The 23,556-nt window shown below is 35.2% G+C and overlaps 4 protein-coding genes and 1 non-coding gene across 5 annotated transcripts; 4 read left to right on the forward strand and 1 right to left on the reverse strand.

Annotated features, from left to right (window-relative positions):
- The first annotated feature begins 187 nt into the window (after nt 1-187).
- On the forward strand, nt 188-3,195 carry LOC105257623 (soma ferritin). Its single transcript, XM_011268361.3, has 3 exons — nt 188-644; nt 992-1,216; nt 1,913-3,195. The coding sequence occupies exons 1-3, from the start codon at nt 546-548 to the stop codon at nt 2,102-2,104; spliced, it is 516 nt and encodes a 171-aa protein (XP_011266663.1). The 5' UTR covers nt 188-545; the 3' UTR covers nt 2,105-3,195.
- Trnaa-cgc lies at nt 1,719-1,790 on the forward strand. The gene has a single exon. It is a non-coding gene; the product is annotated as a tRNA-Ala (tRNA).
- A 1,029-nt stretch (nt 3,196-4,224) lies between the features above and the next one.
- Nucleotides 4,225-5,572, forward strand: LOC105257622 (ER membrane protein complex subunit 10). The gene is made up of 4 exons (XM_011268360.3): nt 4,225-4,478; nt 4,560-4,823; nt 5,047-5,313; nt 5,391-5,572. The coding sequence occupies exons 1-4, from the start codon at nt 4,395-4,397 to the stop codon at nt 5,481-5,483; spliced, it is 708 nt and encodes a 235-aa protein (XP_011266662.1). The 5' UTR covers nt 4,225-4,394; the 3' UTR covers nt 5,484-5,572.
- Nucleotides 5,573-5,835: 263 nt separating this feature from the next.
- On the forward strand, nt 5,836-9,277 carry LOC105257621 (Bardet-Biedl syndrome 2 protein homolog). The gene is made up of 11 exons (XM_011268359.3): nt 5,836-6,085; nt 6,175-6,294; nt 6,361-6,549; nt 6,650-6,832; nt 7,118-7,340; nt 7,439-7,650; nt 7,816-7,986; nt 8,052-8,156; nt 8,235-8,547; nt 8,680-8,934; nt 9,011-9,277. Exons 1-11 carry the CDS (start codon nt 5,861-5,863, stop codon nt 9,103-9,105), a joined length of 2,091 nt encoding a protein of 696 aa, XP_011266661.2. The 5' UTR covers nt 5,836-5,860; the 3' UTR covers nt 9,106-9,277.
- An 82-nt stretch (nt 9,278-9,359) lies between these two features.
- On the reverse strand, nt 9,360-12,698 carry LOC105257620 (ras-related and estrogen-regulated growth inhibitor). Its single transcript, XM_011268357.3, has 4 exons — nt 11,830-12,698; nt 11,361-11,583; nt 11,053-11,239; nt 9,360-9,577 (listed from the first exon to the last, which is right to left on the reverse strand). The coding sequence occupies exons 1-4, from the start codon at nt 11,957-11,959 to the stop codon at nt 9,398-9,400; spliced, it is 720 nt and encodes a 239-aa protein (XP_011266659.1). The 5' UTR covers nt 11,960-12,698; the 3' UTR covers nt 9,360-9,397.
- Between the last annotated feature and the right edge of the window lie 10,858 nt (nt 12,699-23,556).

Here is a 23,556-nt window from a genome sequence, read left to right on the forward strand (position 1 = left end):
ATCAAATTGTAATATTCCACACAATTTCTTACTCAAAATACACCAAAAGTGGACATATTCGTCAATAATGATTTTCAGCTACTTTTTGCTGGGATTGTACATACAAAACATCCTTAATAAGTTTAAACAAAATGCGCCTGAAACATCATTTTCCTCGCACTATAAAATTCGTTACTCTCGGTCTCTTGCGTCTAATCTACTGGTAGCTGGTGTTCAGCCCTTCAGAGTCACCCGTTTCCGCTCGAGTGTTCCAACTTGGCCAAGGCTAGGGAGGGAAAGAAAGAGCTTTTTTCTTGCCGATATACCACCGGGAAGCCGCGCCTGCGTACAGTGCTTGTAGACTGCACCGACTATTCCGTCGTCGATTGCGGAATATTTTAAGAGCCGGAGACTCTCTCGCGACACCGTAACTGCCGCCGCGTCACTCCTCGTTACGAACAAACGATCGTTGCATCGCCGCGATCGATTCGCGGACTATTGACAGTCCAGCGCGAAAACGCAGTGCCTCCTCACGTATAGTCGAACGCGCGATCACGTTTATAGTCATGAGTTTGGTACGGCAAAACTTCCACGAGGAGTGCGAGGAAGGGATCAACAAGCAGATCAACCTGGAGCTGTACGCCAGTTACGTCTATTTGTCCATGGTCAGTCGGTATCGATCAGACTCGGAGGGCTTTTTAACCTGTTTCGCCCTCGGCAAACGCAACACATCCTGCGAAACTTTGCCTCGTCGATTATGTCGATGCACCCCGAGAGAGTCATCGCGTATACACGTGTTTTTCCCTCGGCACTGCCCCTTTAATCTTTCACGTGCCACGATCTGTCATAATGAAATTGAATAAAACGAGATTGAATAAAAACGCGCTTACGAGCTTATCGAGATTTAGAGAGATACGTCCTCGGTGAATTTAAAAACCCGCGATATCATTTTTTTCCCTCGCACGCGAGATCCTTCCACTCTTGTTACATTATGTACATATTTTCATTACAGGCATACTATTTTGACAGAAGCGACGTCGCGTTAACGGGCCTCTACAAGTACTTTAAGAAAGCCTCGGACGAGGAACGCGAGCATGCCATGAAGTTTCTGACTTATCAAAATAAACGAGGCGGTGATATCGTGCTGACGGACATTCAGGCGCCGGCCAGGAGAGACTGGAACAGCGCGAAAGATGCTATGACAGAGGCACTGCAGCTGGAGAAGAAAGTGAATCAGGTGCGTGCGCGGTGTCATTGCGCGCAATCGATATCGTCGAGAATAGCGTCAAAAGGAAAAAAAGCAATATTTAAATTTACACACTTGACGATATTGAATTTTTATTTCAAGTCTAATTTTTTATAAATTTCCGCTCAATATTTCATAAATAATTTTATAAAAGTATTTCCGATAAAAATTATCTGGTAAAATTTATAATAATAATTAATATTTATAAATACTATGCTCTAGAGAGAAAAAAACAATAAGCTTATAATAATGTATATTATTAGTTTAATATATGTACTACTAATATTATTATTAAAGTCGATATTATGATACTGATAAGTATCTTAAATAAGTTAATAGCTAACAGGAAAGACCGACGAGACAAGTTTGTGTGTCTTGATAATTAATTTCCAGGATTTCTCGCGCTGTTCGTTAATTTAATTATCACCAGTTATTTGCTGGGTACGCGTATGTCCATTGAAATACCATGATTTTAAACTACGTTGTAACAGTTGGGGGTGTAACTCAGTGGTAGAGTGTCCGCTTCGCATGCGGAAAGTCCTGGGTTCAAATCCCAGCTCCTCCAAGCATCTTTTTTTTTCTTTTGTATTTCAACTATAATATAAATACATATTTGTTTTCAATCTCGCGTAATGTAACTTGCAAAAAAAAATGTTTATCTGCGATTAATTTTTTTTATTTCTACAGAATCTGCTCGATTTACACCGGATTGCTACGACGCACGATGATGCGAATTTCATGGACTTTTTGGAGACTGAATTCTTGCAAGAACAAGTGGACGCGATAAAAGAAATTTCTGATCACGTAACAAATTTGGAAAGAGTTGGAGAAGGCCTCGGCATTTTTATTTTTGACAAGGAGTTGAATGAACAAGATTAAAAAAATAATATTGTATCTGCGAAATCTGTCAAACTTTAATAGAATTTTAGATAAATATTGCGAAATGCCGTATTAATCGTATTATATCGTATGGAAAAAAAATGCTATAATATGATGAGTAAATAGCAAAAAAGGCATATGTCTATATGCATATTATTATTCGTATTGTGATTTTGAGAAAACACAATTAATGCGATTTGTATTCGAATCAATTTATCGTGCAATTAATAATCTAGAGCAGCTGTTTTTAAAATATATACATTGTTATTCATATACATATGTTATTCATATATATATATTTATATATGATGACACAACGATGCAAATTTCATGGATCTTTTAGAGACTGAATTCTTGCAAGAGCAAAAAAAAGCATATGTCTATATGCATATTGTTACTCATATATGATAGCACAACGACAATGAATTTGACGAATTTTTTGGAGACTGAATTTTTGCAAGGGCAAGTGGGCGCGATAAAAAAAATATCCAATCACATGAGGAATTTAGAGAAAGTCGGAAGGGCTTCTCCGAGTAATCTCCAGAAAATTCATAAAATTCACATCATTGTGTTATCATATGCAAATAACAATGTATATAGACACGCTTTTTCGCTTATTCTATATCTATATATTTAGGTAGAAATGTACATGAGGAAGGAGATCAGGCATGTCTACGTTTATTCGGTCAACAAGCGGCAAAACAACAATCTATCTGCGACACTGACATACATCTGTGTGCAGAGTATTCACACATTGTTCAGCCCAACAAATAATTACTAATACAATATTTGCGTACTAGAAATATGAGACTGAATCGGGAACCCAAGTCTTTCGTTTCCCGAATAATTGCTCTTGACCGCACTGAGCTTTCCTCACACCTGATGTCTTACTTAATAGTCTCTTTAATACGATTCCAGAGCGATGTTGGAGTCGCTCAATGCAATACCGATTGTTACAGAGATGGATAGATTTTTAAAATGGCCGTTTGTTGACCAAGTGAGGTGGAGGTATTCGCGTGCAATGTATGCTATCGTAAATTGTAATTGTACATCGCGTTTAAATGAAATAGAACGTACTATTGCAAATCAAATGTGTGTACACTTTATTCTCAAAATAAAATGTTCGTTACTTTATAGAAATCATGAGAAAAAAATAACAAATACTCATAATTGTCACTTCCTTACTTTTGGAGATCAAATTTAAAGGTTTTTGCTGTTAAAAGAATATGAGTTTACATTATATTTTTAAGGATGTTTGTATGTACAACCCCCATCAAAAAATAGCTGAAAATCGATATTGACGAATCTCCACTTTTGATGTATTTTGGTGTATATGAGAAATTATGTGGAATATTTATTGCGTTTTTACTGAAATATTTCGAATTTTATTAATCGAAATGATTAACTTTTGACAGAGAATTTCGCTTTGTGACAGATACATGGCTAACTTCATTAAATTATATTTAATATCTTTTTAACCAATTAGTATTTGTATAATATTATTTGATCAAATATTTCCTCTGTATCTAAACTTTTGCAAATCTTAAACAAATTCTGAATATTATTTCTATGTATTTTTGCCATTCGAATCGACGTGGTTATACGTTTCCCATAAGAACACATGTTAATTCGGTGCAAATTAAAATACTTATAACTTGTGAACGCTTTAGTGAATCGATTTAAAAATTATACTGAAGATTCTAAACATATGTAAGAACATTCTGTACAATTTTCATTAAATTCTCAATATTTTAAAAATAGGTGCAAAACATCCTTAAATATATAATAAGACTGTCAACTAATACGTATATTAAAAATATATTTTATGTGCATTTCTAAAAATAAAATTCTTATCTTTTTTAATTGTTTTAGAGAAAATGCCTATGTTGAGAGAAAAAGCTAGACTAAAGCACCTCTCTTTCTTCTCTTAATTTTGAATGTGGCGCGCAGCGCTCGATCGATGCGCGCGCACTGACATTTAAACGGAGCAGAACAGCTGTTACAGGGTCTGTTCTTTTTAGCTGCACTGCTACACTAGTGCAATAAGTTGAAAAGAGACAAACATACTTTCTTTCACTCTAACTAATTGCACTAGTGCAGCAGTGCAAATAGCAGTGCAAATAAAAAGAACAGGCCCATAACCTTAACAGTGCTGTGTTTATGCGCCCGCATTTGACATGATCGTAAGAGCAAACAGCACGATTTTAGAAACTAACGTCATACAATGAAACGTGGCTTTTCGTCAGTGGCTTTATAATTATCTCCCCAGTATATCCCAATCCATTACAACATGTACGTCGTTGCAAAAATGTATTTATTCTACGTTATCGTTGGCGTACTATTCTGCGTATCTTACGCGGATTTCGTTCGCGAGGTTAGTATTCTACGGGGTTTCCTCGAAATTTTGACCTCGAAATTGTATAAACAATCTAATGACAAAAATTGGAAATTTTAGAGCGAGCTCGACTACGATGGCTGGTTGCAATTGCGATTATGGCAAGCATTCAATGACGACCCGATGCCCGTGTTCACGGAACGAGGAAACATCACCGTGTCCAGCGTACGTAGCGGCGCGTCCGTTGTTGGTCAGAACGGCCTGTTACCGGCCCAGATAAGCGCGCTGAAGAATCTTGCCGAGCACGACGGCAAGTACAGGCTGAAGGTTCTGGCACGCACCTCATCTGGCAGCGAGATCACGTTCCTCAGCTCAGTGCCAGCGGTAATAATATTGGATAAACTTTTGACAGCAGTTCATATATCATTGATACAGATTCATCAACGATAAATATTATCCATTAGTAAGGGTGCTTACAACATTCGAATTTATTTAACATTTGTATTGTGAGCAAAGAACATATACGGATGGTTCTTATCTCTATCTTGGTAGAATATTGTAATTTATTACATCTGGATGTTGATCAACAAATATTGTCAATTTACAGTGTTATTTGCTCGGTTCCGATCTAGAAGATATCATAACAATATGGTTGGACAGTGCAGCAGAGCCAATAGCTGTGAGCATTTCGTCCTTAGGTCCCTGTATATTAGACAACCCCTTCACAAATATGTGGACCACTAATGTCGTAGTCAGATATCCAGACGGCGGTCCTATTCCAGATACTGCTATGTATATTCAAAAACTCGAACGAGAACGAGAAGCAAGGGAGAGAGGAGAAACCAAAGATAATCGTTCATTTCTTGCGAAATACGTAAGCATATTTCTATTAAAAGACATTTATATATTATAGATTTTAGATAATGTACATTTTGTATATTTTTGTTACAGTGGATGTATATTGTCCCTGCATTGATCTTTCTACTGCTTTCATCTGCGACAAATCCAGAAGCTGCTGCAGGAGGAAGTGCACAAAGACAATGATTTTCTAATGAAAATAATTTGTACCTGTGTGTGCATTATGTCCCAGAAGATGGTCTTATGAAATTTGTCTAAATTTATATAGTATATAATTTCATATAATGTAATAGTAATATAAAAATTGATACATTAATAATAATCCTCTAATTGTAAGTATTACTAAATATGTATAATATTACATTTTTCTGCTAAAATAAATATAATTATTAAATTATATGATTATATTGCTTATGTTATTATTTTAAATGAAATAATGTTCTGATGTAAAGTATTACACAATAGTTGTGACATCTATAAATATAGCTACGTAGAAAATCAATATTTGATCACCATGCCAATGGTGAAGGCACAACATTAGTGAAGTGTACTGTGCAGAAGAGATGGCAGAATTTTCTTTAAATATCCAGAAACATATTAAGGCAGGTCTTGTTGTGAGTGGAAAATTCGATGGATCGCACGCGTGTCTTGCGGCTGCTACACCTGGTGGGAACATTTTAGTGCACAGTCCTCATAGACAACCGCAGGTCGATTATTCTGATCACAAACAATCTAACAAAAGATTATCATGGAGCGGGGAACTTGCGGAGCTCCAAATTGGTACCGAGGTTCGAAAATATTACAAAATTGAAATGCTATAAATTATATTGAAAGAAAATTCTGTATTTTTATTTCATATATAATGGCCTACATTTAGGTCAAATCATTATGCACTGGCCGTCTCGGAGAGGACGAAAGGGATGTTCTTTTGATCGGTACTGTTTCTCATGTGCTTGCTTATCATGTTGAAGATAATACCGATGTCTTCTACAAAGAAGTATTGACTATAACTTAAAGTTAAGTTTGTAAAATTCATGAATGATGATTATATTAACTATTTTAGATGTCGGACGGTGCGAATTGTATAATTGTTGCTAAAGTTGGATGGCTACCCAATCAGGTTGCAATAATAGGAGGCAACTGTTCTGTCACAGTTTTAGATGCGCATGGTACAGAAATCTTTTGGACAGTGATGGGAGGCATTGTCACTTCACTGGCAGTATTTGATTTCGATGGAGATGGTGAAAATGAAGTACATGTTATTTATTAACTATATATATATTTTTTTATATATATATTTTTTCTTTTTTTTAAATAGTGAATTTGCAAATTAACTATTTTGTCTTCTGCAGTTATTGACTGGTACAACAGAATATGAAATTAAAGTGCAGAAAGAGGATACCATGCTTTGGGAAACTAAAGAAACGGCAGCAATTGTTGCTCTCACTGATCTTTCAAACAGACAGTTTGCTTATGCTGTTGATAATGGAACAATTGGTGTCTATGAAGCAGGGCAGCGACTGTGGAGAGTTAAAGTAAAAAAAAATGTTATTTTAAATCTATAATTTGCATGAAATTTCAGGGGAAAATTTATTTATAATTATGTATGTCATATGATGTAAAAAGAACATATCTTACACAAAACAAAATATATATAAATATATATATATATATATATATATATATATATGTATATGTATCAGGATATGTGAACAAAATTGTAAATAAATTTCTTAGATTTAATTGGAAATTATGAAATTTGTCTAAAGTAAATTACATATTAAAATAATGTGTAATCAAATTTAAAAAATTTATTTTAGTCAAAGCATAAAGTGGTATCTGTAGGAACTTTTGATATAAACAGTGATGGTACATTAGAATTGATCACTGGTTGGAGTAGCGGGAAAGTGGATGCAAGAACATACAATACTGGCGAAGTCATGTTTAAGATTCAATTGTCATCTGGTATAGCGGGTATAGTCGATGCTGATTATCGAAGAACTGGCAAGCCTGATTTAGTGGTCGTTTCAACTACTGGTGAAGGTATGAAAATATAAAATTTATTATTTTTACTATAATCAAATAATTATATTTTTGTATTTTTTAAATTGTATTTTTCTATTTATGCTGTATTTATATAGTACGTGGGTATAGTGCTGGATCCGCAATACAAACTCCAGAACCTGGAGAGATGATACGTGAATTATTAGCTAAAAAGCAAGCGCTCCAAATGGAATTGCGACAAAGGGCTGCGACTGGTTCCAATATGTATTATGGATCAAGATTAGCCATCAGTCTGCTGACACAAAGAGGTGCAGCCCGCGTTGCGCTTGCTGCTGGACCCGGGCTTATGGTAATATATTATTTGAGTATCTCTTTTTATAAAATTATACATTCGAGTTTCCTTTTGCTGCAATCTTTTTTTATTTCTTCCATTTAAATTGATTTTTCGTTAACACAAATCTTATATAGTTGAAAAATTACGAAATTTCATAAATAATATTAAAATAATATTTAGGTACATTGCGCTATAGTGTTTGCCGAGGGTGTTTTTGAGGGTGAAACGCTGGTAACGCATCCTAATCGACCACAAGGGGAATTAGAGATCGCACTTTATCCTGCCAAGAATGATCCCGTAGACATTCACGTTAAAGTATATGTTGGTCCTCCTGGTGCCGACTTATTGCAGGTACTCGATAATCACGCAATATATATCTTACAAAGGATTTCTAATTCATTTTTAATATTCGATAGGTTTTCGAGATAACACGACAGTTGCCAAAATTCTGTATGTACGAGCTCATCCCAAAACCGCAACATATCCCGGAAGAATTATCGAATAATGGCGTTATAACAGATGTAAACTTTAGAATTCGAATTTAAACATAATGTCTAATAGTTGGAATAATCTCAAAATAAATATGCGATCCTCTATAGGTCGCAGAGAGATCGCAGCGCATCGCCATTTGGTTAAACCAGAGTCTCATCTTGGGAGAGGAATTGGAGATCGCGGAAAGTGGCCCGAAAGCCGGATGCATAGAAGTGTGGCTTCGTGGAATGCGGGACAACAAAACGCACTGTTTCAAATCAAACGCCAATGGGAAGGTGACGATTCAGACAGATGATTCGACATTCGCCGGCGATATTATTCAGTCTCTTGCCATGTATTTAGGCGTCAGAGAACTGACTTCAGAAGCCACATTTCCAGCGGAAGAGAGCAGAATGCTGGACGCGTTGGAACGTGTCAAGGGTACGCAGGGGAGAAAGGGGTAAAATATAAGCTGATTTTTTTATTATTAAATTTTTTTGGTCAGATTAATGGCTATTTTTTGAAAAAAAAAAGAATTATATCGTAAAAACTGTTTTCTGATGCACTTATTAGGTTTGAAGGAAGTCGATGCGCGACTCCAGGCGGAAGCTGCGGGAGGTGTCAATCTCCTGAAGAGTATCGTCATTCGTTTAGAAGACGCTAGAATCCTCGAGAATATTGATGATATGCGAAAGAGACTGATGCAATTGAAGAACATCAACGGCGACTTAATTCGAGAACACGAGATTCGACTGAACAGTCATCGAGAGCTCGCGGCTAGCCTGAAGGAATTGAATATCGGTGTGCAGCGTGTAGCGAGGCTCAGAGGTAAAAATTTTATTCTTACAAAACTGCATCCTCCATTATTATTCTTATCTTGCCGTTCTCATATTTATTCCTGCAGTCGGGAAAGCTGCCTCCAACGCGGTGTCTCGTTGCAGAGCAGCGATACAAGATGAAAATCCGAAAGCGCTTGCGCTCGCGATAAGGCACGGGTAGCTTAAATATAGAAAAGCCATAGGATAATCGTTATGCAATAAAATCATTGATTTTTGTAACTGCAGAATGATTTTCCTTTTATAATATATTTTAAAAACCATAGCATTATCCTGTGCATATGTAAATCTGTATTATTGATACAGATGAAAACTTCAATTTTGTGTACGTTATATGCGCAAAGTTTTTTTTACAAATATAAATATTTATTAAAATGATTAAAATATAATTTTTATACATGTTTTTTATGTTTAATAAAAAAAGAATATTGAATTTTAAAATATAAGTTTAACGATTATAACAGATTTCCGCGCGCGGAAATGCTAAATCTTCTTCTTGATGAAGGAGGTGACTCTTTTTCTCGACGAAGAGTGTTTATGGTCCCATCTGTGGAAGCTCTCAGTCTGAAAGTTGCCGGCTGCTGTCCTGGCAATTCGGCCAACAGTTTTAATATGTTCACAAAGACGGCCATGACCTGTCGAATGAAAATAATCGCAAATTGTCATAATCGTGCTATTATATAAAGGCATTATCTTAAATATTTTTTTACAAGCATCATCATATTGGCGTCAGTATTATCATTCATGTCATATCTTTATATTTTTTCTTTCTCTATCGTGACACGTGTAAAATCAATTACTTTATATCTCCCATTCGCGCTCTTGCGTCATTTAAAATCATAAAATATTATTTTAGGAAAGCAGTAATGTATAAATCAAAGAATACGTGTCTCCACCACTGAATTCATCTTTTACGTATCTCATTTTGCATACTTTTAATCAAATATTTTTAATAAAATATTTTTAAAATATTTTAATATAATACTTTATTTATTAATTGCAGTGATATCAAATTATTATTCAAATGTGATATATATGTATAGATTAAATAGATACAGATATAATATACAGAAATATACAGAATAAATAGACATATATATAGGGTGTTCAGAGCACCCGTACCACCCATTTAAAAACTAGAGAAGTGATTTCAAAAAAGTAAAAACATTTTCTTTATAAATCGGATGCGCTCTATCGAATGGTGGTATTTTCAACTTCTGATTCCGGCCGGAAATAGGCGATTCAGACCGGAAGTGCATTTTTTAAAATGGAAGCCCCTATTTCTCATTACATATTCCGGAACCAGAAGTTGAAAATATCACCATTCGATAGAGTGCACCCGATTTATAAAGAAAATGTTTTTACTTTTTTTAAATAACCACTTCTCTAGTTTTTAAATGGGTGGTACGGATGGTCTGAAACACCCTGTAGAATAAATTTATTATTGAATTATTATTGAATTTATTATTGAAAATTACAAATTTTGAAATAATTTAATGATTTTTCATAATTGAATTTCTAATTAAAATTTTGATTAAAAACGAAATCATTAAAATAAATATAATAACATCTCTTATTATTCAAAATTTAATTCGCTTTTACTCCCAATTTCAATTTTATGATTATTGAATATTAAAATATTGAATATTAAAATATTGAATATTATAAAATACATTGTCTTTTTTGTCATGTGATTATTATAATGCATAGATAATGCACAAAAACCGTCACTCGTATTGCCTTATCGCATGCCTTGAAAACGAGTGATATAGATATAATGATATATGTTTACGGCTCATGATCATGGTGTTTACGCGTGATCGTGAAGTAAACAATCATTTAGAATAATAACCTTCGATAATACCCTATGATTAACTGATAGACTAACTACATTTATCGGACATTATGTTCATTTATAGCCTATCGATTTTTTCAGAGTAATAATTTTTAAAGATTAATACTCTATTTTTAAATAATCGAAATGTGATATCCGATACTATAATCAGAACTTGATTATTACTGCAACTAAGTAGAGAGACTTGTTTCTTTATCTTTCTTATTTTATTTTTTACTTTACATCGAATTGATCGAGGACATTGCGAATCATTACCTGGTCAACTGATTCCCTTACGGAAATCTCGTGGAAAGCGTGAGCCTCGATTTCTTTTGCCCTTTTCTGGCCTTCCATGGCAGATACCATGCGCTCACCCGGCGAGCAAGAGAGATCGGCCTTGTTTCCCACAAGCAGCACAACCGGTGGTACCTTTCTGCCTTTTCTTGCATGCGATACCAAAAACCTAGAAGTAGAATAGTAGAATGTATTTCATGGGTCTTCATTTCTCTCTGGACGGTCGTTTATAATACAAGAAATTTATTTTTTTTCTATTTGAATAAAATGTGCGCGAATAGATCGCATACCTCAGACGAGAAGTCTCGTCGAAGCTGACACGATCTGTCACCGAGTAAACGAGAACTATTGCGTCGGCCCATCGCAATTTCGGCTCAGCAGAGGTAGGCGGAGATCCCGGAGGATCTGCTATTTCCCACGAGGATCCCAGATGATTATCGACCCGATAGATTCTATCTGTAGTGCAATCGTACTCGCCTATGAAGCGTTTTGTGGCGAACCGCACTGCTAAAGCTGAGCAAATCGTGCGTGATATCAGAAATATGCGCATACATATATTAGCTTCAAGTGATATAAACATTTTATTTAAAAAAAGAAGTGTGTAATCTGTAATATAAATTTCGCAAACTTGAAATAATTGTTGCTTACATCGCAGGCCTTTATTTATCCAATCGAATGAGTCAAGTATTTAATGATTTTATCGAAAATGTGCATGTTTGTCCGTTTTATTTTTCTGAAATAATTTTTATCATTACTCACCCGATTTGCCGACACCGGGTTGACCCAATAATATCACTTTGACTGTCTTGTTGGCAAGGCCGAGGCCCCAGCTGATCGGAGGACTAATCCTCTTCTTGGTGGATGCTAACGGTGGACTATTACTATCCATGTCTTAATCGCCACTGCTTCCTTCGCAGGGTGTCTCGTCGATTATGAACCCTCTCGCGTGTCCGATGATATTTAATGGATGCATTATTCATAGCGATCTGTCGCCGCGCGCTTCTCAAAGGGTGAGCACGTAATAAACAATATAACGACGTCACTAACTACGTCATTAACTATTATTAGAATAATATATCGCGTGTGATTTTATTGCAAACTTATAAAAGTAGATATAGTAGTCAATGTTATAAAATGTCCCTTACTTTCAATTTCAGAAAACATTCGGATATCGCGAGGCTAATTAATTATGGATTAATTGTTGATGCATCGTATTTGCCGCGTGCCATCACGCGACGACGAGCGGTTGTTATTAATTTTATGAGACTTTAACGTTTCTTTTATCACTTTATTACGCGTCTCGGCGTTTCACGACGCGTTTCTTCCGCAGATATACGAGCCGCGTCGCGGCTCGGTCGCTGACTCATCGTCTCGCTGCATCAAGTTGCATTGCGGTTCGATGCACTTCTCACTCGGCTCGACTTAGGTCTGTGTATCGCGAATTTCCAACTATTTAGCACCAGTTGTTTGCATTAATACGATATTCCTTATCTTTTCACTCTGCCCTCCTTCTACGATCGGAAATACGATGATATAAAACATTATCTCGACCAGGTATCGCCAATAAAAACGCTATCTCGACATCAGGTATCGCCAATAGTGCTGCATGCACACTTATCTCGACACGCTGGTCTTGTCTAGGCTAGTTTACAGAACATGCGCGCCCTTTTTCTTTAGCCTTAAGTGAAAAACGATGTGCTAAGAGAGCTATATTTAGTTTGTGCACCTAGTTCATCGACGCTCCGTAAAAGAAACGAAAAAGAAAAATTAGTATAAAAAGAGAGAGCTACATAAAGTAAGAATTTTAATACATTATTTACTCACTTAAATTATTGCTAATGATAATCTGACAAGAGATCTGTGTCGGAAATTTGTCTTTTGTTACACGTATTTTTTCTCGAGTTACAGGATGCTCCAAAACAATTGTAACTTAATTTTTACTTTTTAAAATTGTAATTTAATCTTAATTTTTTTCATTTGTTTCTCTAGTTGATTTTTTCATAATCTCGATACACAGCACATGTTTTTCTTTAAGTTACTTGACCGGATGATAACGTGCTATAATTAATGGAATGTGCGCATTATTTCTTTTAAAGGCGATTTAACCCTTGCAATTTCAAGCCGCGTTAAGTTTCATCGATTATTATATATAGGTGAGAATAGGGTCAGAGGTTATACTTAAGAATGCCGTATAAAAGTCAATTTTTCATATTAATGTATGTAATCTATTAATGCTTATAAATATGCGCATAAATCGCGCAATCTCTCTTTTTATTTTCACGTAATGTGTAACAAAATGTAATTTTATTCACGTATACTTGGAAAAGACTCACGAATAACGCGTTGACGAATTTAAAATAAAAAAATTTAAAATTTAATAACGAATTTAAATCGTCAAAAATAAAAATAGATCTTCTCTGTATGTCAAATAAATGTCCTCTGATATTAGATCATTGACACAGCTCCTACGGAAATAAAGCCTCCTTGCAATTGGTCGATAAATGAGGAATAAGATATTTAAAGTAACATATTTAAGATATTTAATAAAATTGATCGATTGATATATTCAGATGATGAAACGGGACTATTTTTTCGTTAAATTTAAATTTTTTAAACACTTTCTTATGTGCTTTCTTGGGAAAATATAATTATAGTTCTTTGAATTATTAATGAAGGATTAAGAGAGAGAATAATTACGTAAATATATATAGGAGAATTATATCTTAAAATAAGTCTGGAAATGACATTTATAGTGTAACATAATTATTTAAAGATTTTCTATAATAAGCTTGTCACTTTATATCAGCTCATAAATGGATGTCATTAATTAATTTTTTTACTGGTTTTTATTTATGTTCCATAAATTTCCTTCATAAAACTCTCGCCAATGATTTCATTTCTTATCGTTAGTTTAATCGCGCGAGGTGTCCCATACGAAAAGCCCATCTCTGTTTTCCTAGAATTCCCTCGACAATTGCTGGAAATCTACACACGTTTCCAGATATCTAGTTCGATTGATAATCTAAATATAGACGACTTGAGCGCGCGGCTGGCGACGCCGCCATCGAGAAAAGCGTGCCGCTGCTCATTGACCTCCTGTGAGTTTCACGGGGTTATCAGCATTATCAGCTAAGCGCGAGTCTTCTCTCTCTTTCTTTTTTATGGCTTATCTGTAAAAACAATACCATATCTTTTATATCGAAAAAAAGAAGCCCAACGGATCGTGTCGCGTCCTAAAAAATACAGAAAAAATAAAGACCACAATTACATACGGATAAGATAATGCTAGAGCTCTGCAAAGGAAAGAGAAAAAAAAAAACGGAAGTTGACAGGTCATTAATTCGGTTTTTCTTCTCTTTTCTTTTTTTTTATTTGTAGCAGACATTTCCCTGGTAACCGGACATCGTTACGATACACGGGGTCGACAAATGATGCCAACTCCTGATGCGTGAATCCGTGTGGTACGTTAGGGGTGTTCCGCTACAAGAAATTGCGTATTTAATAAAAAGATTCGAGTAGCAAAAAGTATCGCGTTCTCGATGAAAAATATCGCAAAAGTTGCTCTTCCGGAAATGGCAATTGAACGGAAAGGACAAAGAAGTATCCTCTCTACGGTTGAGTGGAAGAGCGACTGGTCTTCAAATTATGATAACGTAATTACGAAGGGATCGAAATATTTTGCTTAAATAAAAAAGCTAGTTTAGTAGTAATAAGAAGCTAGTTTAGTTTTGTGCAAATACTATTCTATTGTTTACAAAATAATAAAAGGCAAAATACACCGTCATGCACATGTTAATAACGTCAACCTCTTCGGCAAATCGATTCGACTGCGTGACGCGACAGGATATTTTGATATATGGATAAAATCTGTTTGTTTTATTAGTCCCTTTGAATCACGCCGAACGTAAAATTGTTTTATAGCCCTGCGGGGCTATAATGGCGAGTCTCGGTAATGGAGAAAGCCATATTTCTCAATCACCACAGCGTGACAAGTTACATTTCGGTTTTAATAACCCGGCGAATCCGAGTTGACGTCACTCTTTACACGATTAAAGGTTTAATTGCGCTTTCTGTGCAGAGGAAATAAAAGAGGCTAGAAAAGGAAGAATGTTGTTACAATTTTAATTCCTTTGAAGTCTTAACGAATTGACGAGTAATTAAATAAACATATTGAATGCAATTGAAATAATATCTATGTAAATGTAAAAATGATATTTATAGCTTAACATTATTTAAGAATTTTTTGTGCAACGCACATGCAGAAACGAATGTTGTTGGATCATGTATGAGATTGTTATAATTAAATATTATAACTAATTAATTAGCTTGACACATCCGTCTTATTTTTATCTGAATATTAGCTTTGATTTCCTGTTTATTGATTACGGTTGTGATTGGATGCTGTTATATTTTCTAATCAGCACTTTTATAGTCAATTCTGCGACAAAATATCGGATTCAGTGCAGAGTTCATTGGTAAATTTTCCAATGTGAATCGCTGAGCGAACCGTATCTAAAAATGCGAGGAATACATTCTACCATACATCATTTCTTGGAATATGTTCGTTTCTGACCTGACACGATTTTTGCCGTTATAAAAAGATTATTGGCAGCTGCATTACGAGAAAATGTACGCGAGTGCGAACAGGCCTCGGCCTCTATTAATAAACACGCGATCTGGAATTTGCAGAAAAAGAATCCAACATTCTACCAAGAATGTAAATACGAATAGGACAATCATAATTGTGATCTCAATCGCATAATCAAGTCGTTATTTTTATTTCTCTTCTCTTTCCAGTTTTCAACTCCGATGTTAATGCGTAAAGTAGCAGTAAAAATATTTAGTCTTCGTGCTATTATACACCTTGCAATGCACAACGAAAATATACAAGAAAATAAAATAAAATCCATATTATATAATGTAAAATATTTACTTTATTATATCATTGCGCTGAAGAAGGCTCGAAGCGAGAGCCAGAAACGTCCGTATCGTATATTTTTATTATTATTCCGAACTATTTATATCGTACTTAATATGTTTTTATCACTTATGGTTTATTTTATTAAATTATTATAATTTTTTTTACTCTATCTATGATAATTTATTTATTTATATGCTCTCTATCGCCTATGATCTTCCATTTTATTGTTAAATTTAAGAGAGCTTTTCTCAATATTTGTAAAATATTTAATTATGGATTTAATAAAAAATTATATAATTTACATTAACATTACTTTTGCATCGCGCTTAAGGCATTTAATTAATTTCTGTTGATGGCTAAGCAGTATTTTTAATAATTTTTGGATCGTGGCGTTTTCGTGCATCGTAAATTCGATGCACGAAAACGCCACGAGCCCTTTCGTTTATTTATCTCGTATTTCGCGACAAGAGTCTCTCCTTAATAAACATACTTGAATTATTACTGACGATAAGAAAGCAGAGAGAAGAAAAAAAATTCTGTTGCTTCCTCTCGATTACATGAGAGCCAGGTCGAGCGACGACTGAACTTGGACCCTTTGGCGCAAACGAACGAAACAACAGTCTGTTCCCACACGAAGCGGCGCCATTCTTAATTAATCAATGGCAGAAAGGAATTTTCCGAGAACATGTTATCACTTGTCCTGTGATGTTTTCGTTAAATTTGGTGCATATGTACCAAGTTCTTATCGTTAAAATAAATAATATATATATGTTTATTTGATATGTTATTGATCTTGTTGGGAAAACCACATAATTTCAATCAACAATATCGAGACAATATCGAGACAAAAATGTTTTCCTCGTTGAAGTCTCGATCTAATACAAGAAGACAAATTTCAGTATGAGGTATTAGATTTGCAATACATTATATCATCACCAATTAGAAGAGGTTATGATAAGAATAAATTATTATGTCAACTAAAATGTTTTCAAATCAATGTCATTTGATTTATTATGTCTACGTTAAGAACGTCTTCTTAACGTTCTTGACGTATTTTTAACGCAAAACTTTAATCTTAACATAAAGATTATCCCGTTGTTTTTTTCAAAACATCTCGATTAATTTTGTGAAACGTAGTATCGGTTATCTCATACTACTCGTGTCGTTATCGACGTATCGACGAGGAATTATGCCGCTTAGTACGATGATCTCGATTTACGCAAGGCCTAACGCGTCTTCGCAACATCAACACGCGAAAATGACGCCATAAAATCAGCGTGAGAACTCGTGACTTTTGTTCCGACGATTTGCGGAACAAGACAGTACCGAGAATCACATCTAATGAACAGTAAAATCCATTAATGGTCGTTATAACGATAAGCGGACTCTCAGTTGTTTCGCATGCGCAAAATTTGATGAGAAAAAATTGCCACACTTTTCCTTCATTAACCCTTAACCCCGAACGTTCTAAAAGTCGCGTTATCTCTTCAGTTGAGTTAGAAATAACAACTATCTTGTGAGAAATATATTAATTCTGGAATTAGATATTTCAATTAGACTTTCAGCGATTATGAATTAAAAATTCAATAAATCAGTTGATATAATTTTTTAATAATGATATAAAAATATTCATATGCTGTCAAAAACGTCACGCATTAAATATGTGATTTGTATTAGAATACATTTCTGTCAAATACTACGAAATTATCAAGGCAATTTTTATTTTCGCAAAAATTAGAACTTGCGAAATCATTTTTTTTTAGAACATACTTGCGATAAATAATAATCTGTTTTTTAATTTCAGCAAAAAAAAACAGGGACACGCGATTTTAATTCCGTATCGATCAAGTTGGCGGAAGGAGATGCTCTGTCCTCGTAGATAAAGATCAGCGGTGCAGCGAGTAATTGGAAGATAGATGTAACCGATTGAATCATCTGTACGATAAGTGTCATTGCTTCAAATATAACCGCTCGTTTCTTACCGTTCGTTGATTCACTCGTTGTAGAAGCATCTCGACTGTACTCGAATATAGTACGTTGCCTTTGCTGATCTCTAATCGGTCAACTATTTCACATACCTATACAAATCGAAATCTGTTTCACATAATTCATGAGAAGAGAGATATATGAGGTGTAAATAATATCGCTCGTTATCTCTGGTATATCTCTAAATACTTAAATCATTTTTATAGGGTATATCTCTAAATAATTAAATCATTTATAAGAACAACTCTTGCAAGAGTTATTATATTCAATTTTCACACCAAGTTTTTTCCTTACTAAAAAAGCTCCAATCTAAACTTATCTAAAGCAACACTAAGTAAAAAAACATGAGGCGGATCTTTTACGTCAGACTAATAAGTCTACAATTTTACTAGACATTTGCCCTCTAGAGATAGATGCCTTTATTACTTATAACGATAACTCGATAACTTGATATCCCCTGCGAATGGATTGCCACCGTCGAGCAAGAGTCTATGTCAAAGTGCAGCCAACATTCGTGCACGTGATAGCCGCGTAAATCGGATCTAGATTCGGTACAGCTGCACGACCGAGTTTCAGGCAGGAAAAATCGGCAGGAAAACAGCTGATAGAACAGCGAATGATCGACGTACAGCTGATACCGACCATCAGGCGCGCGCGCTCGAACTTAACCCCGTTTATTAGCAATATCTCCGACTTATACAAATCGATTAATCGATTATCGGCGCAAAGTCTGACATTAAGAGTCTAACAATAAACAACGATGATTTTTCGCCGACGTTGATCTCGATTCTCGCGTTCTCTTCCACGTGTCCGTCCGTCACTTTTCCGCCGACTTTGACTCCGACAAAACGGTTCGCCGTTAAATCGCGTTGGGATTTAACGGTCGTCTTTACGCATCTACACGCCTTTATGCGTGTCCGTCTTTTGATCCACAATTAGTTACAGAAGTAAGGCGCGACGAAGCATTACGACGCTGAGACGGTTTAATGTTACTGTTCAACGGTTCTTATTTTCATGCACGCATAAAAAAAAAATGTAATTCTTTTTGACCGAGAATTCTATTCGAGGAAACATGATCGCATCATCAGTTAGACGAAAACTGATTCTTTCCAGATGGTTGCTCTCGTTTCAAAGCGATTGATTCAACTTCTAAGAACTAGGAACGATCTTGAGTTAGGTACGAATAAGCCAACTTATAATCAAATTTTTCACTATTGCGTTTTTTATATATTGCGTTATAGCTGAAAATATTTAATACCATTAAAGTTTTCGCTGATAATAAAAAGAATTTGCTTTGCTTTTGACAATACGCTTATCGCGGTGTTTCTCGTTCGCGTAGAAAACATCATCAGAATTGATGAGATGTCATATTGTGTCCGATAAAGAGAAGCTAACGAGAAAGAGAGCGAGAGAAAGATAGAAGCTTTAGTTATATATATTAATTGTTATTACATTGTTGCTCGTGTGGCGATAGCTCGTTGTTAATAATAGACGACCGATGCCCGTTCGCCCATAACGCGCTTATTTTCCATTGCGATTACTTATCGAATCGTTTCTCTTTCGACTGCGGTGCCGATCGGGTGCCAGCTCGGAATTTTCATCCCTCTTTCGACATAATAATCGCCGCGAGACGCGTCAATTAGCGTTTAAAATTGCATGCAATTTCCCTCTAATTAATTAATATCTTGTCATTATTAATCTTCTAATTAATTGTTATTGACGCTTATATGTCTGAATATTTGTCTTATAGACTCGTAAATATTTCCGGATATTTTTGCAATTACAGCATCAACTGTGATCATATATTTATATTATGAATTATACGAAGTTTTAATACACAAATAACATGCGAAACTCTGTTGAAAGATGAAATAGATGCAGTTATCTACTTAATTTTCTATTTGTATACAACTGACAAATTATAATAAATAATGGGAATTTTTATCAGATTATTAATAAAGGAATATATCTGACAGAGAGACTTACTATAAGTGTATTATAAGAGAATTCTTTATCGCGCGCGCAGATAAAACAATCATTTTCCTTGTATGATTCACATTCGCTAATAATTCGCTTCTAAAAATATTATACATATCTATAAAATATTATATGTATACACATTATACAGATATGAAATGTAATTTGGCCTCGACAAATATGCGGTCAGTTTACCATGGAGTGATTTAAAATGAGGAAAATCACTGATAGCCGTGACAGATATTTTTGCGCAACCGGCTATAACAAGCGATAATAATTATTTCGATGTTATTAATTTTGGATGTTTTGATTTCATTATTCTTTCCATGGAAATGTCGATAAGGCAAATATTTTTCGGACACAGCGCAATAGAGGATACGATAAAGAACGATCATGAATTTTACGAGTGACACGATAATTTAATGTCGCAGGATTCTTAATCGCGAGTTATATTTGGATCATCGTTTGGGTTATAAATAAGAGAATCATGTGGTATCTTATAAATTTACTGGTATCTTACAAACTTTTTACGTAAAGGTTGCATCGTTTATCGCATCCTTTGTTGGTTTTTAACAACATTCTTGTTAAAAATAAAATGTAAGATATTATTAATGTATCGAAAACATGGAAAATAATTATACGCCTATTATAATAAAATATATAATAATTATTTTATGTATAATAATAATATATAATAATATATAATAATTATTTTATATTAATATTTACTTTATTAATAATAATTTTATAATAATAATATATAATAATTATTTTATATGCCTATTCCATACGTTTGCCAACTCCTTTACAGGAGGCCCTTATGAAGGCTGTGTAGGATCGTAGAATCGTATTTTTTACAAACGCAAATCTTTCAAAATGCTATCTATTAGCTATACATCTGCCGCATCTTAAAATTCTGCTTCTCATATCGGAGAAATTATTCATTAAGAATATAATTATTTGAGAGAGAAATTTTTCAATTCGTTTAAAATGAATAATAATCATCGTTGTGTATTAATATTACAGAAATAATTCTGCGTGTAAAGTTCTCAAATCATCATCCGCGAATCAGTTCGTCCGCGAACTCTCTTGGCTGCGCGTGGCTGCGGGATAGCCTGACAGCTAACGATCCACGTGTGCGACCACTTGAGGCTAGTTTTCCATAAGTTTTCTAAAGTGGACGCGTCTCCTCTCCTTTGCACAGGCGGTTCACTTAGGCTCAATAGGCCGGTAAGTGGCCGCTATTACAACACCGGCGCGCACTTAGGAATCACACGTGTGTGTACTCGCACGAGTGCATCGCCACGTAGTTGCAGCAGCACGTGGCGCGCGTGTGTCCTTGGCGGTCCCGCTTCATCGACATCCTTCACCGTCACGCAAGAACGTGCGATCCGGAAAGAAATTCAAGCGATCGCGACTCGGCGTATCGGCACCTTGCGCGTAACGTAAGAGGCGAGAGAGATTGTTGTGTGTTTTTTAAATACGTGACACAAACGTCAAACCATCTGGCTACGGTCCACGGACACTCGCGCGATTATTATTGTATTGAATCTATGAATAGATTGGACAGCTATCTCTTTTTCTCCATTTAAAAGTCATCGTGTTAATGACGGCGAATTCGATCCTTAAGCGCGTTAATCCGATCCGTTGGATCAATCAAAATTAATTTTAATCGATTAAAGTCCATTGATGGTCGTCTTGATCATCGTGTCTCGTCGAAATTTTTGATGAGAAAAAATCGATCACATCTAGCGAATAATATGACACATACATATATATTTTTATATAAAAAAATCAAAATTAATTTTAATCGATTAAAGTCCACCGATGATCGCCTCGATCATCGTGTCCCGTCGAAATTTTTGATGAGAAAAAATCGATACAATATTCTGTATAATATGCATGCCAAAACAGTTTCCTTCCTATATGTTGTATCACATCCAGCGAATAATATGACACATACATATATATTTTTATATAGAAAAATTATAATATTTATGCATATTTATAACATATACATATAGATATGAATGCATGTATTTATATCTAAATCGATGTTGTTTTAGAATAACAGAATTCCACGAAAATAGTGAAATAATATCCGTGGTAGCTGAATCTATAAATAGAAGAAAGATATGGGGCGGGGGATATTTATATTTTCTCGTTGAAAGATATCGAAATTACCAAGATCGGTAGGAAGAAACGAGGGTAGGAGGTCGTGAGGAGCGACCTCTCTATCTGTAGAAAAATACGACTGACATATCAAGCTGGGACAAAATAGGCGGTGAGCAATTAAAGCCTCCACTAATGGACCACACTTGCAATTAGTCCTCGCCGATCGGAGCCAGAGATGATTTGACGCGATCTTTCCGTGTTTTTGCGCGCAAATTGAACCGGCCGATCATCCGTTGGTTCCCCCAATTTATATCTTCGATCAATCAGAAATAATAACGTCTTTATCAATCATTCAGAGATAATAACGTTTGCCTTTATTGATATCGAACAGTAATAACAGCTACTCCACTTTTGTTTAAAATACTGTTTTGCATCGCACACGTGATCGATAGCGGCTAAATTCGTAAAGTGTAATCTTTATTTTCATTTATGTGTGCATCGAAGTGCAATCCGATACTATTATTTTTCAAGAAATAAATATTAATTAATAAGATAAATTTTGTAAGAGAAAATATTTATATATATTTATCAGTTATTTTTCGAGAAATAAAAATTAATAAGATAAATTTTATAAGAAAAAATATTTATATATATTTATCAGTTATGATGACATAATTTATGTATATATATTTATCAATTTTAATAACGTAAATGTTGATCAATATAAATATTATACATATAAATATTTTTTTCATTATATATATAATTATATATATTAAATGAAAAAAGCAACGACGATTATTATTCTTCTACGGCGAAAATAACTCGTAATGTAATATGCAATTTTTTCTATTCACATTTCTTCAATTTACCGCTGCATCGGAGACGGTGCCATGGTGCATTAGCGAGATACAATAGCATAATAATGTGGTACGGTATAACCGTCTAGCGCTCTCAATCTTGGCGCGATGAGCTCGAGACTCTACCACGGGGGGTGTCTCGAGGAGACGGTATTTCATATCCTTAATAAAAAAGAAAAAAAAAAGGTCGCTTTGTTCGCCCCTCGTCGGGGTACGAAAGGATGGCGGATGAAGCGCGGTGCGCGCGACAAATGAATATATATGGAGAACGAGTCTCGTTTCTCTCTTCGCCAGTCAGACGGTTGGGCCCGTCGCGCTCCGGCACAAAAGAATACATTATAATTTCGGGGGATACTTTGTCGGAGGGATCGCGACTGCAAGACGGTGGCGTTTCCCAAAAATGAGAGAGCGAATCGCCGCCGTCTTTAACGTCTCGTCCGTCCACCACTCGGCATCTAATTTCTCTTTCGGCGAGGGATGTGGGGTCCCTCCGATGATGGCACGAAAAAGCAAATTGGTGCCATCGGACGCGCGCGTCTGGACCGCTAACGACCCCACCTCCCCCTCCTCCCCCTGTGTCGCCGGCCACATGACCGGTAAGAATCTGTCTACCACCGAGCTGTCTAT

Source organism: Camponotus floridanus, unplaced genomic scaffold (genome assembly GCF_003227725.1).
Source record: "Camponotus floridanus strain SB8 unplaced genomic scaffold, Cflo_v7.5 scaffold1, whole genome shotgun sequence".
Classification (NCBI taxonomy): domain Eukaryota; kingdom Metazoa; phylum Arthropoda; class Insecta; order Hymenoptera; family Formicidae; genus Camponotus; species Camponotus floridanus.

Coding starts and splice junctions, on each gene's coding strand:
- LOC105257623 (XM_011268361.3), top strand. CDS start 546: ATGAGTTTGGTACGGCAAAACTTCCACGAGGAGTGCGAGGAAGGGATC. Junction 645..991: donor GTTACGTCTATTTGTCCATG/GTCAGTCGGTAT, acceptor TTTTCATTACAG/GCATACTATTTTGACAGAAG. Junction 1,217..1,912: donor TGGAGAAGAAAGTGAATCAG/GTGCGTGCGCGG, acceptor TTATTTCTACAG/AATCTGCTCGATTTACACCG.
- LOC105257622 (XM_011268360.3), top strand. CDS start 4,395: ATGTACGTCGTTGCAAAAATGTATTTATTCTACGTTATCGTTGGCGTA. Junction 4,479..4,559: donor ACGCGGATTTCGTTCGCGAG/GTTAGTATTCTA, acceptor TGGAAATTTTAG/AGCGAGCTCGACTACGATGG. Junction 4,824..5,046: donor TCCTCAGCTCAGTGCCAGCG/GTAATAATATTG, acceptor GTCAATTTACAG/TGTTATTTGCTCGGTTCCGA.
- LOC105257621 (XM_011268359.3), top strand. CDS start 5,861: ATGGCAGAATTTTCTTTAAATATCCAGAAACATATTAAGGCAGGTCTT. Junction 6,086..6,174: donor AGCTCCAAATTGGTACCGAG/GTTCGAAAATAT, acceptor GCCTACATTTAG/GTCAAATCATTATGCACTGG. Junction 6,833..7,117: donor AGCGACTGTGGAGAGTTAAA/GTAAAAAAAAAT, acceptor AATTTATTTTAG/TCAAAGCATAAAGTGGTATC.
- LOC105257620 (XM_011268357.3), bottom strand. CDS start 11,959: ATGGATAGTAATAGTCCACCGTTAGCATCCACCAAGAAGAGGATTAGT. Junction 11,240..11,360: donor GACGAGACTTCTCGTCTGAG/GTATGCGATCTA, acceptor TTCTACTTCTAG/GTTTTTGGTATCGCATGCAA. Junction 9,578..11,052: donor TAAGGGAATCAGTTGACCAG/GTAATGATTCGC, acceptor TTCATTCGACAG/GTCATGGCCGTCTTTGTGAA.